This window comes from Heteronotia binoei, chromosome 1 (assembly GCF_032191835.1).
Source record: "Heteronotia binoei isolate CCM8104 ecotype False Entrance Well chromosome 1, APGP_CSIRO_Hbin_v1, whole genome shotgun sequence".
Classification (NCBI taxonomy): Eukaryota; Metazoa; Chordata; class Lepidosauria; order Squamata; family Gekkonidae; genus Heteronotia; species Heteronotia binoei.
Window position 1 is genome coordinate 227,973,236 of NC_083223.1, and position 14,034 is coordinate 227,987,269.

The window sequence follows — 14,034 nt, forward strand, 5'->3', positions numbered from 1 at the left end:
CTCCTTTGCATATTTATGGAATGAATGCATTGAATTTTCTCAAGCAAAATTGTGAATATATTCAGGATGGGAGGGAGAGGAGGACTACAAACTATTTTTTTCTTTTGTCTGCTGTGAAAGGGAGAACAATTTCCCTCTATCAGTTTTGTCCAAATCATTTATAATTTTATAAACCTCTGACATATTTTACTTTAGTGATCTTTTTCAAGATTGAAAAGCCATAAACACTTTAGCCTGTCTTGAACACAGATAAAAACATGAAACTGCCTTAAACTGAATCAGAACACTGGTCCATCAAAATCAGTATTATCTGCTTAGACTATTAGTGGCTCTCTAAGTTCTTACAATACAGAATATATACCATGATGTAGATGCTTGAATACAACTGTAATTAAACCAGTAAATTATCATATAGACAATACTGCTTGTTTATTCATGAGCCAAATTACTAAGAGTTAAATAATAATCCAAGCACAATGTCCCCATGCATATCATACTACTTACATAGAGAAACTGCTACTTACCTCCAGTAGTTCTATAGAATTTGGACTTTGTATTTTGGACTCCCCTCCCCTTACTATTTAAGCATCCATTTAATTAGAGTTGTATTCAAATGTCTTCATCTTGGTATATGTATTTTTTTTGTTAACGGGATGCTCTTTTGTCTACTGTATCGCTAGGTTCTCAGACAGAGGACTTTCACATCATCCACTACTTGATCCTTTTTCACTGATGATACCAGTGATAAAACCTGGGACCTTCCCCATGCCAAGCGGATGCTCTAGCACTGAGCCACAGCTCCTCTTTGTAGGTAAGGTGCTTAAACCTTATGATCATTTGTGGTTAAGGGCTGTGGATTTCAATAGCAGAAATAATGCAAAAACACATGATAGAATAAATGTAACATATTGTGAGTTTTATGGCCTTAGAGCCAAACAGTCTGAAAGGAAATGATGCACTTTTGTTAAAGCTACTTTAGAGCCAGTATGTTGTAATGGGTATATTCTTGGATTAGGATTTGGGAGACCTTGATTCAAATGTCCACTCTGCCATGGAAGGTAGTTGGGTGATCTTGGACTAGTCTCTCTCTCTCTCTCTCTCTCAACCTATCCAATCTCATAAGGTAGTTGTGGGGATAAAATGAAAGAGAGGAAACCAATGTTTTAAGTCACTGGGTCTCCACTGAAGAGAAAAGTGAATATAAATTTTAATTACTTCTTTACACCCCAGCTTTTGTGCCACTGGGGATACAAAGTGGCTTAAAGAATTCTCCTTTATTTCATAAACAAATGAACAAGCTTTGTAAAGTGTTTGCCTGGAAGATGCTGTTAGTCATTTGGAGCTCTTCAGAGGTACAGTGGGGCATCATAAATACATCTATTTGGAAACAAGAATTTCATGTAGAAAGAAAAATTGCATTGAAAATATTCATCCATTGCCAAAGTTGACAAAATTATCATATTACCTCTGTGGTAACATTTTTGCCTGATGTGAACACTGAGAATGTAACAAGAACAAAAATGAATGAGATTTAGTACTTACAAGAAAACTGGGCCTTGGGCTCCTTGGAAAACTTCATTAGGCAATTTTTCTAGTTTGGAATTACCACTAAGGTTTCTGTGAAAATAAATAAATAAAATTATCAATACCATCAATTGATACTTATTCATCAGCTAGCTAGCTTGCTTAAATGATTAACATCTAATTGATGTATTAGTTCTCTAAAATAAATGATAATATTAGAAAAAGAATCATAGAACATCTCATGAATTTAGAAATAGAACCACAAAAACTTATGGCTTCATGAATTCTTGGCTCTAAAAGATTTCATGAAATGCTGATGTCTTATTTCATTGTTTGTTAAAAGATGTATATCCAAAACTGTGATTTAAAATAAAAGGCACCCCCCCCCAAAAAAAAACCCACCCTAAGGAGAGCTTACTGCTCCCTCCCCCTCCTACTTACTTGCATTGGTAAGAGATACAAGTAATCAGGGAAGATAAAGTTGAAGGTCAGTGGCAGTAAAAACTTAAAACTTAGACTTAAAACTTGGACTTTAAACTTGGCCAAGCAGACCAGACAAAAATAATAATAATAAAGATTTCTTGTATGGTTATCTGCTCATGTAGAAGCCAAGGCAGATCAGAAATTCTTAAAAGAATACAATGAATAAAACTCCTCAATGGATTGATGACCACCAAGCCGACACCATCTTGCCTTCCCTTGCGGGATTCCTTGAGTCTCTTAATTTCCTGACCATCTTATGGGCTTCCTTAATTAGTCCCCTCTTGCCTCATTTCCATGGTCATTCTGATGAGAGGCTTGTTTTCTTCCTTTTGTCAGACCAGCATCCTCATATTACCCATTTAGTAGCAAGATACCTTCTAACTGTTATGAGAATTAGGGAGCATAAGGTTAAATCTTTTGAGGGGTGATCCTTTGTATGTTAAAATCTGCATCCTCTGTTGTTCATGTTTATAACTTATGCCAATTATGGTACTGAACTGAACTGAATAAAAAGGCACCTCATCAAGTTCACACGAACCACAATACAAATTAAAACATCAATATGTCTGACAGTCAACCTGGATCTATCTATAGAAACTTAGATCTGCAGCCTGAGGCCACAGTATAAGAAGGGAGTGAGGCCTTCTCCTCCATCAGACACTGAGGCCACTGTATTCACTGTACTGAAAGGAGACAAGTGGGCAGAAGCCAGCCTCCTCCACCCCACCACCGATGCCAAAGTGCAGCCACTGGAGGCAGATGGATAGGTGAACATAAGTGGGAACATCTGCTGCCAAGCCCCCTGTACACTGCTGAACTGCCTACTGTTGATGCTGCTGCCTCAGGGGTTGGGTGAGGAAGCACAGGAGCCTCCTCCTTTTTCTCAATGTCCACCATCTGCTGCCGATGCATTGTGTGAGCCAGAGGGGGGCATGCAGATAGACAGCCACAACAATGGAGAGTGGGATGATATGGCAGGCAGGTACAGTGGCCTGGTAAGGACCTCAGACAGCCAGAGAAAGAGAGAAACAGTGTCTGCGCAGGGCCATGCTTGCCACTAGGCAATTGCCTAGGACGCCGACCTTCTGGGGGTTAGTGAATTGGGTACCCCCCATGTGACTCGGTGATGTTATCAGTGCAGGGGGAGGGGCACCAGAAATTAGCATTGCCTAGGGTGCCAGACAATCTAGAGCTGGCCCTGTGTCTGTGTGTGTGGGGGAGAGCAAGAGAGACATACTGATTTAGAAAAGAGGTGGGAAAGGGGTGAAAGAGAGACACTGTGTGCCAGAGAAACAGTGGGGGAAGGAGAAAGAGACGTAATAATAATAATAATAATAATAATAATAATAATAATAATAATAATAAATTTATTCTTATATCCCGCCCTCCCCCGCCAAAGGCGGGCTCAGGGCGGCTCACAAGCATGGAAATCCATGGTTCAATAAAACAATATAATACAACAGCAATTTTAAATCAATTTACTGGGTGAGAAGGGGTGGGGAGGAAAGACAAGGAAGCAAAAGCAGGGGGGAATGAAATGCCTCTCCCCTCAAGTTCCTTGCAGGACCCCATTTGTACAATATAAAATAAAGCAACCACTAATAAATAATAGTGGCAGAATCAACAGAATACTTGTAATTTTGGGAGATCTTCATGCCCCCACTGACACTTGAGACATCCCAAAAGTTAACTGGAAGAGAATGACTCAACTTGAGAGCTAATAGCTAGCAGGGAAGGGGTCCAGTAGACCTCCTCAGGGAGGGACTTCCACAGTCTCTGTCCCACTGTGGAAAAGGCCCTGACCTGTCTAGCTATCTCCTGTAGTTTAAGGACTGAGGCCACAGAGCAGGGCCTAGAAAAAATTCTTCTACCAGTAGGCAAAACTTATGGAATCCAGGATCCAGAGTGGTTTAACAGTTAAAATCCACACTTTAAATTGATCTTGGTCATATATTACTTTTAAAATAGTCAAAATTAGTACTCTTTTCAGTTAAATGTGGAGAGAATGGGATTTGTTGAGCTTGTCTACTCTACAGACTCCTGCTTGTCTACTCTACAGACTCCTGCTGTCTTCATATCACTAACTCTCAAGGTTTCCTGCAAAGAATCCTGGAAACTGTAGTCTGAGCATGTTGCTAAATATTGGGCATCATCAATCACCCACCACCCTCTCTCCCCAATAGGGTTGCCAAGTCCAATTCAAGAAATATCTGGGGACTCTGGGGGTGGAGCCAGAAGACGCTGGGGTGGAGCCAGGAGCAAGGGTGTGACAAGCATCACTGAACCCCAACGGGAGTTTTGGCCATCGCATTTCAAGGGACAGCACACCTTTTAAAATGTCTTCCTTCCCTTCATCCTTCCCTTCTCTCATTTTACCTCAGAGGCGGAGCGGAGTGGGCGACACCGCTAAGCGGCTGCCGCCTCTTCTCCGCTTCACCGTAGCTGCTCCTCCGAGATGGGCTCAGGCTGAGCTTCAGTTGTGGGGGGGTGGGGCTTGTTTTAATAATAAAGAAATACTAGAAGTGTGGATTCTGATCCAGGGAAGTTCAAATTCTAAAAAACAAGCAGAAATACGGGGCAAACCCGCAGCCAGCTAACATTGGAAATACAGTTACTTAACACTTAAATGTGCCAGAACACGTTCTTCAGTGACAGAGCAAGCCAGTCTTCACATGCCCAGGAACCCTTTTTTTCAGGCATCGCTTCACACATTTCTGAGACTTATGATCTTCAAAAAATAATTCCTGGAATTTAAATTAAGCTCTGGGTAAGAGCCCCGTGACGCAGAGTGGTAAAGCTGCAATACTGCAGTCAGAGCCCTCAGCTCACGACCTGAGTTCGATCCCAGCGGAAGCTGGTTCTGATAGCCGGCTCCAGGTTGACTCAGCCTTCCATCCTTCTGAGGTTGGTAAAATGAGTACCCAGCTTGCTGGGGGGAAAGCGTAGATGACTGGGGAAGGCAATGGCAAACCACCCGTAAAAAGTCTGCCGTGAAAACGCTGTGAAAGCAACGTCACCCCAGAGTCGAAAACGACCGGTGCTTGCACAGGGGACTACCTTTACCTTTAGGACCACAGAACTGTGGAATTTCAAATAACCAGTGCTGCCCTTTACACACAGAGAACAGCAACAAATCTCTGTTGGTGTCTGGGATGAAGAGGTTTAGAAACCAAAACCGACAGTGCAATGGGTTTAGAAATGTGCAACTCTTTAGGATTGCCTTGCAAAATGAGAAAGAGCTTACCTAGACTGCAGTCACTCTGTAGATAGCTGGACTAGTGAGTTTTCCCCCACCACTTTCCCCCCTCCCATAAGCAGTGTTCCCTCTAAGCTGAGTTAGCGTGAGCTAGCTCAGTTTTTTAGCCTTCAGCTCACATATTTTTGTCTTTGCTCAGGAAAAATGGCCCCAGAGCAAACTAATTTATTTGAAGTAGCTCACCACTTTAATGCCAGTAGCTCACAAAGTAGAATTTTAGCTCACAAGACTCTTGCAGCTTCGAGGGAACAGCAACTTAGAGGCCGTAAGAGACATTTACTTGATGCACCTCCATAGAACAATTATTTAATTCCGGTATGTTAAACGACCTGGAAGCACCAAAGCCAACTAGATGCAATTTTTTTTAGAGTCAAACCCAGGATGCTGGTGGTGGATGGGAAATCCCAAGGACTTGGGGGGGTGGGGGATGAAGGCCTCGGAGGCAGCAAGGAACAAGCCTGGGAGATGCAGCGGCGACCGGCCCAGCGTCGCTCAAGGGGGTGAGGGTTTCCCTTTCTGCAAAGTTTCCCCTTTTGCAAATTCCTGACCCCCCTCAAGACTTTGAAGAAACCTCATCCCCACACACCGTGCGCCAAGCAGTTGCTGGCAAAGGGGTGGAATAGGTGGCGGGCAGCAGCGAGGCCGGCAGCAGAGAAGGCATCGCTGTGGGGAAAAGAAGCCCGCCGGGGTCCACACCGTCTGGCAGACCGCGAGGCAACTCAGCTCTCGGCTGCCCTCACGGCCCTCCTCCACCCTGTCCTGCAGGGCGGGTGTGGTCCCCTCAGAGCTCCTCCTCTGCCACTCGCTGCCTGCCTCTCTCCAGCAGCCAACCCACCAAGGCTGAGGGGGGCAGGCTGCGGAGCTGCTTGTTTCTTCTCCCCTGCCTCAGCACCCAATCTCTCATTTTACCTCAGAGGAGGAGCGGAGTGGGCGATACCGCTGTGCTGCCGCCACCTCTTCTCCGCTTCACTGTAGCTACTCCTCCGAGATGGGCTCAGCCTGAGCCCATCTCGGAGGAGCAGCTTCGGTGAAGCAGAGAAGAGGCAGCAGCACAGTGGCATCGCCCGCTCCGCTTCGCCTCTGAGCATGGTGAGCCGCGAGTCCGGGTCCTGCTGAGATAGCGGTCGGTGTGTGCGGGTTTTCTGAATACAGTGTGGCCGAGTTTTCCGTCATCATTATATGTGGATGATGTTTTTGCCATCTGGAGTCATGGAGAGGCTGCTTTGAATAACTTTCTCCTTCATCTGAATTCAGTCCATCCTTGTACCCAGTTTACCGTGGAGAAAGAAAACAATGGTCAACTTGCCTTTTTTGACATCCTCATTACCAGGAAAGATGACGGAAAACTCGGCCACACTGTATTCAGGAAACACACACACACCGACCGCTATCTAAATAAGAATTCCAGTCATCATCCTCACCAAAAATGTACAGTTGGAAAAACCCTCATCCACCGAGCATCACGCATCTGTGAACCAAGCCAACTCCAGCAGGAACTACACCACCTCAACCAGTCACTGCAGGCCAATGGATACTCCCTACAAGAAATTAGAAGAGCCCTCCATCCCAAGAGACCATCCACACCAAATCCCAAGCCACACACAAATGCACGTACAGCCTTCCTGCCCTACATAAAATCTGTCACCGACTGCATTGGCAAAATTCTCAAATGCCATAATGTTGATACAGTCTTCAAACCCACACAACAGATCCGCCACATGCTGCACTCGGCCAAAGATATGAGAGATCCACTTTCAACCCCTGGACTCTACAAAATACCCTGCTCCTGTGGTGCAGTCTACATTGGCGCTACCCAACGCACTATCAACACCCGCCTCACCGAACACAAGAGACACTGTCGCTTGTTTCAGCCAGAAAATCAGCTGTACCTGAACATGCACTTCAAGAAGGAGACCACGTCATCCACTCTGAAAGAACTGAAGTCCTTTCTACGGCCTCACATTATCATACCCACCTGAACAGAGAAGCTATTGAGATTTACAAACACCAGCACAATTTTAACAGAAAGGAAGAAGGCTTTTCCATCCACCAATCTTGGTATCCAGCTCTACAAAACACCCTACAGACTATAAATTGCAGAAATTCACAGAACAACCAGCACATTCCAAAGAACAATCAGCACAGTCAACAACCATCTTCCTTATCTTCACACCCCTTCCAACCCTCCCAGCAATTAACACAGAACAATGGTCACATTCAACAGCCAGTTTCCTTATCACTACCCTTCCAGGAAGCCCCACCAAACTATGGGCACATCCACAAACCTATTGCCCTTTCACCACACCCCCTCCAGCCTAGAAATAGCAGCTCTCCAGCAGCCCTGGCCTCACTCAATGCACAGCAGCCAAGAAGGTCAGAGCGCCTGCTCCGGCTGCAACGCCACTGAGGATGTTCTCCGCAGACGAGAACAAAACACGGCACTTGAGCCCGAAAGATTCTACAAACCCTAAGGATTTCCTTTTGATCTGTTCTAGCAAATGACATGCTATTTTCTAGAGTGCAAACATTCTTACATTCAAGCATGATTTATATCACTGTGGTCATAACACAGATGTAGGAAATGAGCAAACCAAGCAGGGACATGCAAGACATTACAAGAGGGGAGAGGAGGAGGAGAGAAGAAGAAAGCAAATTTGCTGCCAGAGGATGTAGTGATGGCCATAGACAGCTTTAAAGAGGATTAGATAGATTCATGGAGGATAGGTCTATCAATGGCTACTAGCCATGGTGATGACTGAGGAGAACCTCCACATTCAGAGGCTCTAAACTTCTGAATCCCAGAGCCAGGAGGCAATGTCAGGGGAAAGTTTCGGCTCTCCAAAGGAACTTGTTGGCCACTGTGTAAGACAGGATGCAGGACTAGATGGACCACTGGTCTGATCCAGCAGCACCCTTTTTATATTCTCTCCTCCCTTAAACTATTCTTTAGGGAATACAGGAAGATCCATGATCCAAATCTTGTCTAGCTTCACCCTTAGCTGACCTTCATCCAGAATGATCACAGGCATTTTGCTTGTGCTGTTGTGGGGGGGAGATAAACACACCAGAGTAGCATTGTTTTGAGAACAATCTGAAAGGGTTAGTGGATAACAGAGTCTATCACGTCCTCCATGAACTCCCAGTCTCCATTGACAGTTGACTGCATGCATATCAACCAAATTCAGACAGACTGATTGACAGGATCATTTTTTTAAAGCCACAATTAATGTGATCAGGAAACAGAAGAAATATGCCCAAGGAACAATATCAACATTAACCATATTAAAAATTGTAATGAGCATATTTTCTGCAATAAATGTTTTCCATAAAATTTCTCCCAAAGAGTCAAAGAAGAAATAAATATTTACAGGTCAAACAAGATAGTCCCATTGAAGGCATAGTTCTCAATCTCTTGTATTCCATTTTGATTCAGCCTTCTGCAATTAAGATAAAGAAATAATTCTTAGAATTTAAAAAGTAGGCTTGTGTAAAAAAATCAAAAATAATGCACTATAGTAGGAAGGTATACATTCTTGGAAACGGTTACATGGATATTCCTCCCTATTCACTCAAAGATGGCCACAATGAAAATAAAGTGTGTGGGGGGAGCCTTCAAGTATATGAGTTTACATTAAATGTACAACATTTCCAGTTATGGATATTAGCTTTCTTCTTCTTTTTTGGAACAAGGGCAACTATGAAAGAGCCTTAAATAAAAAGTAATGACACACAAAATAATGTGAGTTACGTTTTCTGAAATACTTTACAATAAACTTTTCTAAAATACTTTATTTTCTTAAATACTTTACAATAAACTTCCTCAATAAAATGAGAGGATAGTCAAAACAGAAGTATCTTCAAGGAAGAAATAAACAAGGGAGGACAATTGCAAAGGGCAAAGAGACATTTTCCATTAACCTTCCCTATTTTTGTAGCAATTAAAAGAAGATGCAAATAAAATGATAAATAGCAAAATAATTGATTAGCCTGAGTTGCATAATTAGCAACCAACCTGCATGCTATTCAGATTAGGTAACTGGATTGGTAATCCTATCCTAGTCCTCCAGCCTTCATTAGCCTCTCTAAACAATTTCTGATCAAGATATTGGACATGAAATTGGAGACCCAGTTAGAACTAGGTGTGTGTGTGTGTAGTGGGGGGCTGAGGAAATATAAAGAGAGCTCAGAGGCTTTGTCCATGGGATTGAAGCTGAACTCTGGACCAGATACACGTAGCAACAATAAGCTCTCCTCCATCAAACACTGGAGTCCCTAACTCAAACCCCACAGCTCTATTTATAGCCTTAACCTGAGCTAAAGCAGCATAGTTTGGTGAGCATATGACAAGATAAAAGGTAAAACTGCCCCATCACCTGAGATGCTGACAATCATCAATCTCCATGCTGACTGACTTGCCCATTCTCTTGCACATGGTTCCAGTGATAGGGTTTACAGTTCACTGGTTTGAATGTTGTCCTTGTACTGTGGATGCTAAGAGCTGATTATATATAGTGGCTAACAATTTAAACGATGACCCAGGAAGCCTATAGTTCAAGCCTTGCTTCAGCTGAGAGTTTATTAGAATATCATTAGCCCCTTTAGGTTTTGCATGTAGAAAGTCCCAGACTCATTCCTTGGTGTTTCCCAATGAAATATCTAAGAGTCAGGTGCAGGAGGTGAAACGGTCTTCAAATTTTGGCAAGAGTGTAGGAAACACAAAGATGGACCGTGTTCTAGCTCAATATAAGGCAGCATTCTATGTCTGGGGATGAATGAAAATAAAGTGTGGGGGGAGTCTTCAAGTATTTGAGTTTACATTAAATGTACAACATTTCCAGTTATGGATATTAGCTTTCTTCTATATATATTTTTTAGAACAAAGGCAAAAATATTGAACATGGCAATTATGGTATCAAGCATCGATTTTTCTTAATAATCAGTCTTTTGTTGTTAAATCAAAAGTTGCTTTATTGTAGAAACTCTGAAGCTTTACCAAGGACAGAATCCTTGGAAGTAATGATGTATACATGATTACACAGTTACTATATAGGATTACTTCAAAGGAGAATAAACAGATGCAGCTTGAGTCACGGGTTCAAAGGTTAGTACATAGTATCTATTTTATTACTAAGGAATTTAGGCTATTAAAAACATCTCCCTTTCTCACACTTCTTCCAGACCTGATAAGAGTTGTCTGTGTGAATGTGGAGGAGAGGCACCTCACAGCCAGGCTGCGGCATAAACATCCTTGGGCTAGATGGATTTACTGTTTTCCCAAACGTTGTAAAAGGGAGGGGGGCGGTGGATACTAGCGGCCTGCTTTCTGTCTAAGAAACCATCATTGCACTTAGAAATATGCATGCTTGACATATGGCCTTAAAATTTATTCACTGGGATTAAAAATCCAAGTTTTTCAAAACCATTCTTCAAATTTGAATATCCATCCATATTTGATATTCAAGTGTGATTAATTGATTAAAAATTAAAATGTTTGTATTCCTCTCCAGTTTCAAATGTCTGAGAAATTTTGTTTCTCTTTTACTTTGTTTCTTACTGCTATTATCTCTCTGTGGACAAGTTAAGTTACCATTTCAGTTTCCCCTCCATAAAGATGCAAGTACCAAGGCTTTAAGGCTTTATGGTTTGGAAGAAGATATTGGATTTATATCCCACCCTCCACTCTGAAGAGTCTCAGAGCGGCTTACAATCTCCTTTACCTTCCTCCCCCACAACAGACACCCTGTGAGGTGGGTGGGGCTGAGACAGCTCTCACAGCAGCTGCTTTTTCAAGGACAACCTCTGCCAGAGCTTGGTTGACCCAAGAGCATTACAGCAGCTGCAAGTGGAGGAGTTTGGACTCAAACCCAGTTCTCCCAGATAAGAGTTCGCACACTTAACCACTACACCAAACTGGCAGTGATTTAAGCTAGAACTCAGATCTGTACAGAATTTAATGAGTTAAAGCCGACAAAGTTCCTTTGACACTCCAAGTGATACATAAACCACAAAATGACAATAATAACCACGAGGCATTCTGCTCTTGCAACCTCAGAGCTTGCTGGGATTTTTTTTTCCTGAGGCACAAAAAAGCTTAATGTGCCTTTTCCTCTCTTGCTCTTAGCTCAGTCCCAAACAATCTCCTACAGTCGGTTATATTTATCACTTCCACTGCATAATTTGCCTTCCCTGCTGCTATTGTGACTCTGCAAGGCTCATCCACTCTTAACTCAAAGTGGCAGGCTTGAGTGATGGGTTGACAATGAATCATTTAATTAAAGTGTCAGAAAGCCTCCACACTTGGGCTTCTAATCCAGAGCGAAAGCTGCCCATTCAAGCGATACGCTTATCTAAGGTTTGAGAGGGTGTGCTAAGGCTGACATGGAAATCAATTATGGTCATGGTTGGAGAGATTACCCTTTTGACTGTGAAAGGCACGTGCCCTGTGGTGTCACATCTTCTGATGTGTGTCAAAGGTGATCAGGGCTTACCAGGAAACCTTCCATAACCCCCTTGGAGGTGACAAGTGGGGGGGAAGATTCTTGTCTGACACAAGCCCTTGTGAGAAGACACTGGAGGTGCAAAGGAGAGAGAACCCATCAGGAGGTAAATGCCCAAAGGCCCAGCCTCCAGCTTTTGATAGAAGATGTAATGTACTGAGTGACGAGACGTGTTGAAGGCAACATGCTTTATTAGCGAGTACATCACAAGGCAAGGCAACGCAGGCCAGGTCCCGATTATGGACATAACCCGGAAGAACCCTCAGTCTGGCCAGGTCCAATCCTGGCCAGTTAAGCTTCCCGCCACAGATCTTGATTGGCGGAACGTATTTGCGGAGCTACATCCGGGGACCAGTAGTCTTCCTCCATAGCATCCTCCATAGCGTCCGCTGTGTTGTAATTTCGGGACTGAAATGCAAGACACAACACTCTCCCCCCCAGTTCAAGACACAAAGTCTTTCAAGTAGGCTGGCGCCCTGCGTTCCCGGGTCAACCTCCCCGGGATTATTTGGGGAGTTGGAGCGGCCGCCAACTGGCGGGGCAGGGTGGGGCAGCTGGTTCTTCATGGTGGGGTGACGTCGGAAAAGGGCTGTCCATCGCCTGTTGCTGTTCTGGAATCTTCTCTCTGAGGGGGGTGCTCCCTCCGCTGTGGTGCTCTTCCGTCCACATAGTCAGTGCGGCCGGTATAGGCTGGGCAGCTTCTGGGGGTGTTGCTGTTAGTACTCCCCCGCTTCCCGCTCCCCCGATCACTATCGGTTCTTCCGGCAATGTGCGAAGGCGCAGCTGGTCAATATGCCTCCTTAGGATCTGGCCCCCATCCGACGAGACCTTGTAGGAGCGGGACCCGGTGACCTGCAGCACCCGGGCGGCTAACCACTCCGGCCTGCTTGCAAAGTTCTTTGCATATACTGGATCCCCTGGAAAGAATCCCCTAGCGTCTTTCCTGGTTTCGGGGGAACTGCGGAGGTCTGTAGCCCGGTCAGGATGCAACCTGTCTAGCCTCATGATCAACTTCCTCCCCATTAGTAACTCAGCAGGGCTTAACCCGGTGACGGGGTTGGGGGTGATTCTGTTATCAAATAGGAAGGCTGCCAAGCGGTGATCCCAATCTCCCTGTACAATGCGACACAGGGGCTCTTTAGTGGTGTGCACCATGCGCTCTGCTTGGCCGTTGGTGGCTGGATAGAAAGGGGCAGACTGAATGTGCTGGATGAGGTACCGATTCAAGAACTCCTGAAATTCCTGGGAGGTGAAAGCGGTCCCATTTTCCGTGCCGAGGGTCTTGGGAATCCCATGAGTGCAAAAGACCCTTCGCAAGGTGGAGGTTGAAACTACGGGAATCACTTCCAACCACTTGGTGTATGATTCGACTAAGATAAAGAATATTTGGCCCTGGTATGGCCCCGCAAAGTCTTATTTATTTATTACGTTCGACTTATATCCTGCCCTTTCCGCAAGCGGACTCAGGGCAGCTCACAACATCATGTCAATACAATTAAACCAATAAAACATATAAAACCATAATTTACATATTTCAATTTTTAAAAATCATTCTGTGGTGCTGCATCAGTACAATATGGTGGCTTTGAATTTTCGAACAGCGATCACCAGCATTCTATGTGATGTCCGGTGGCAGCCCTCTTTCAGTTAAACACCGAAGGCCTGCTTAAACAATTCGGTCTTACAGGCCCTGCGGAATGCAGACAGATCCCGCAGGGCCCTTATGGCTTCCGGAAGAGTGTTCCAAAGTTCTGGTGCTGCCACCGAAAAAGCCCTAGATCTTGTCACACATAACCTGGCTTCTTTTGGTCCGGGGGCAGACAGTAAGTTTTTTGCCCCTGAACGCAGTGCTGTCTGGGGAATATATGGAGAAAGGCGGTCCCGTAGATAGGCAGGTCCCTGACCATAAAGGGCTTTAAAGGTCAATACCAACACCTTGAAGTGAACTTGGAACACAACAGGTAGCCAGTGCAGCTCTTTCAGCACTGGCTGAATGTGCTCCCATCGTGGCAGCCTCATTAACAGCCGTGCCGCAGCATTCTGCAGTAGCTGTAGTCTCCAGGTTAGCGTCAAGGGTAGCCCCATGTAGAGAGCATTACAGTGATCTATTCTTGAGGTGACCGTAGCATGGATTACCATCGCTAAACCGTTGTGCTCCAGGAAAGGAGCCAGCTGCCGTACCCGCCGAAGATGAAAAAAGGCAGATCTAACAGTGGCTGGTACTTGGGCCTGCATTGTAAGGGAGGACTCAAGGAGCACGCCTAAGCTCTTGAC

At 44.5% G+C, this 14,034-nt stretch overlaps 1 protein-coding gene across 1 annotated transcript in view; it reads right to left on the reverse strand.

Annotated features, from left to right (window-relative positions):
- FSHR (follicle stimulating hormone receptor) overlaps nucleotides 1-14,034 on the reverse strand; it is a 176,347-nt gene that overhangs the window by 20,897 nt on the left and 141,416 nt on the right. Inside the window, exons 7-8 of the mRNA XM_060248918.1 lie at nucleotides 8,632-8,700; nucleotides 1,543-1,617 (exon numbers count right to left, since the gene is read on the reverse strand). Coding sequence (XP_060104901.1) covers nucleotides 1,543-1,617; nucleotides 8,632-8,700 — 144 coding nt within the window. The remainder of the gene's footprint in view (nucleotides 1-1,542; nucleotides 1,618-8,631; nucleotides 8,701-14,034) is intronic.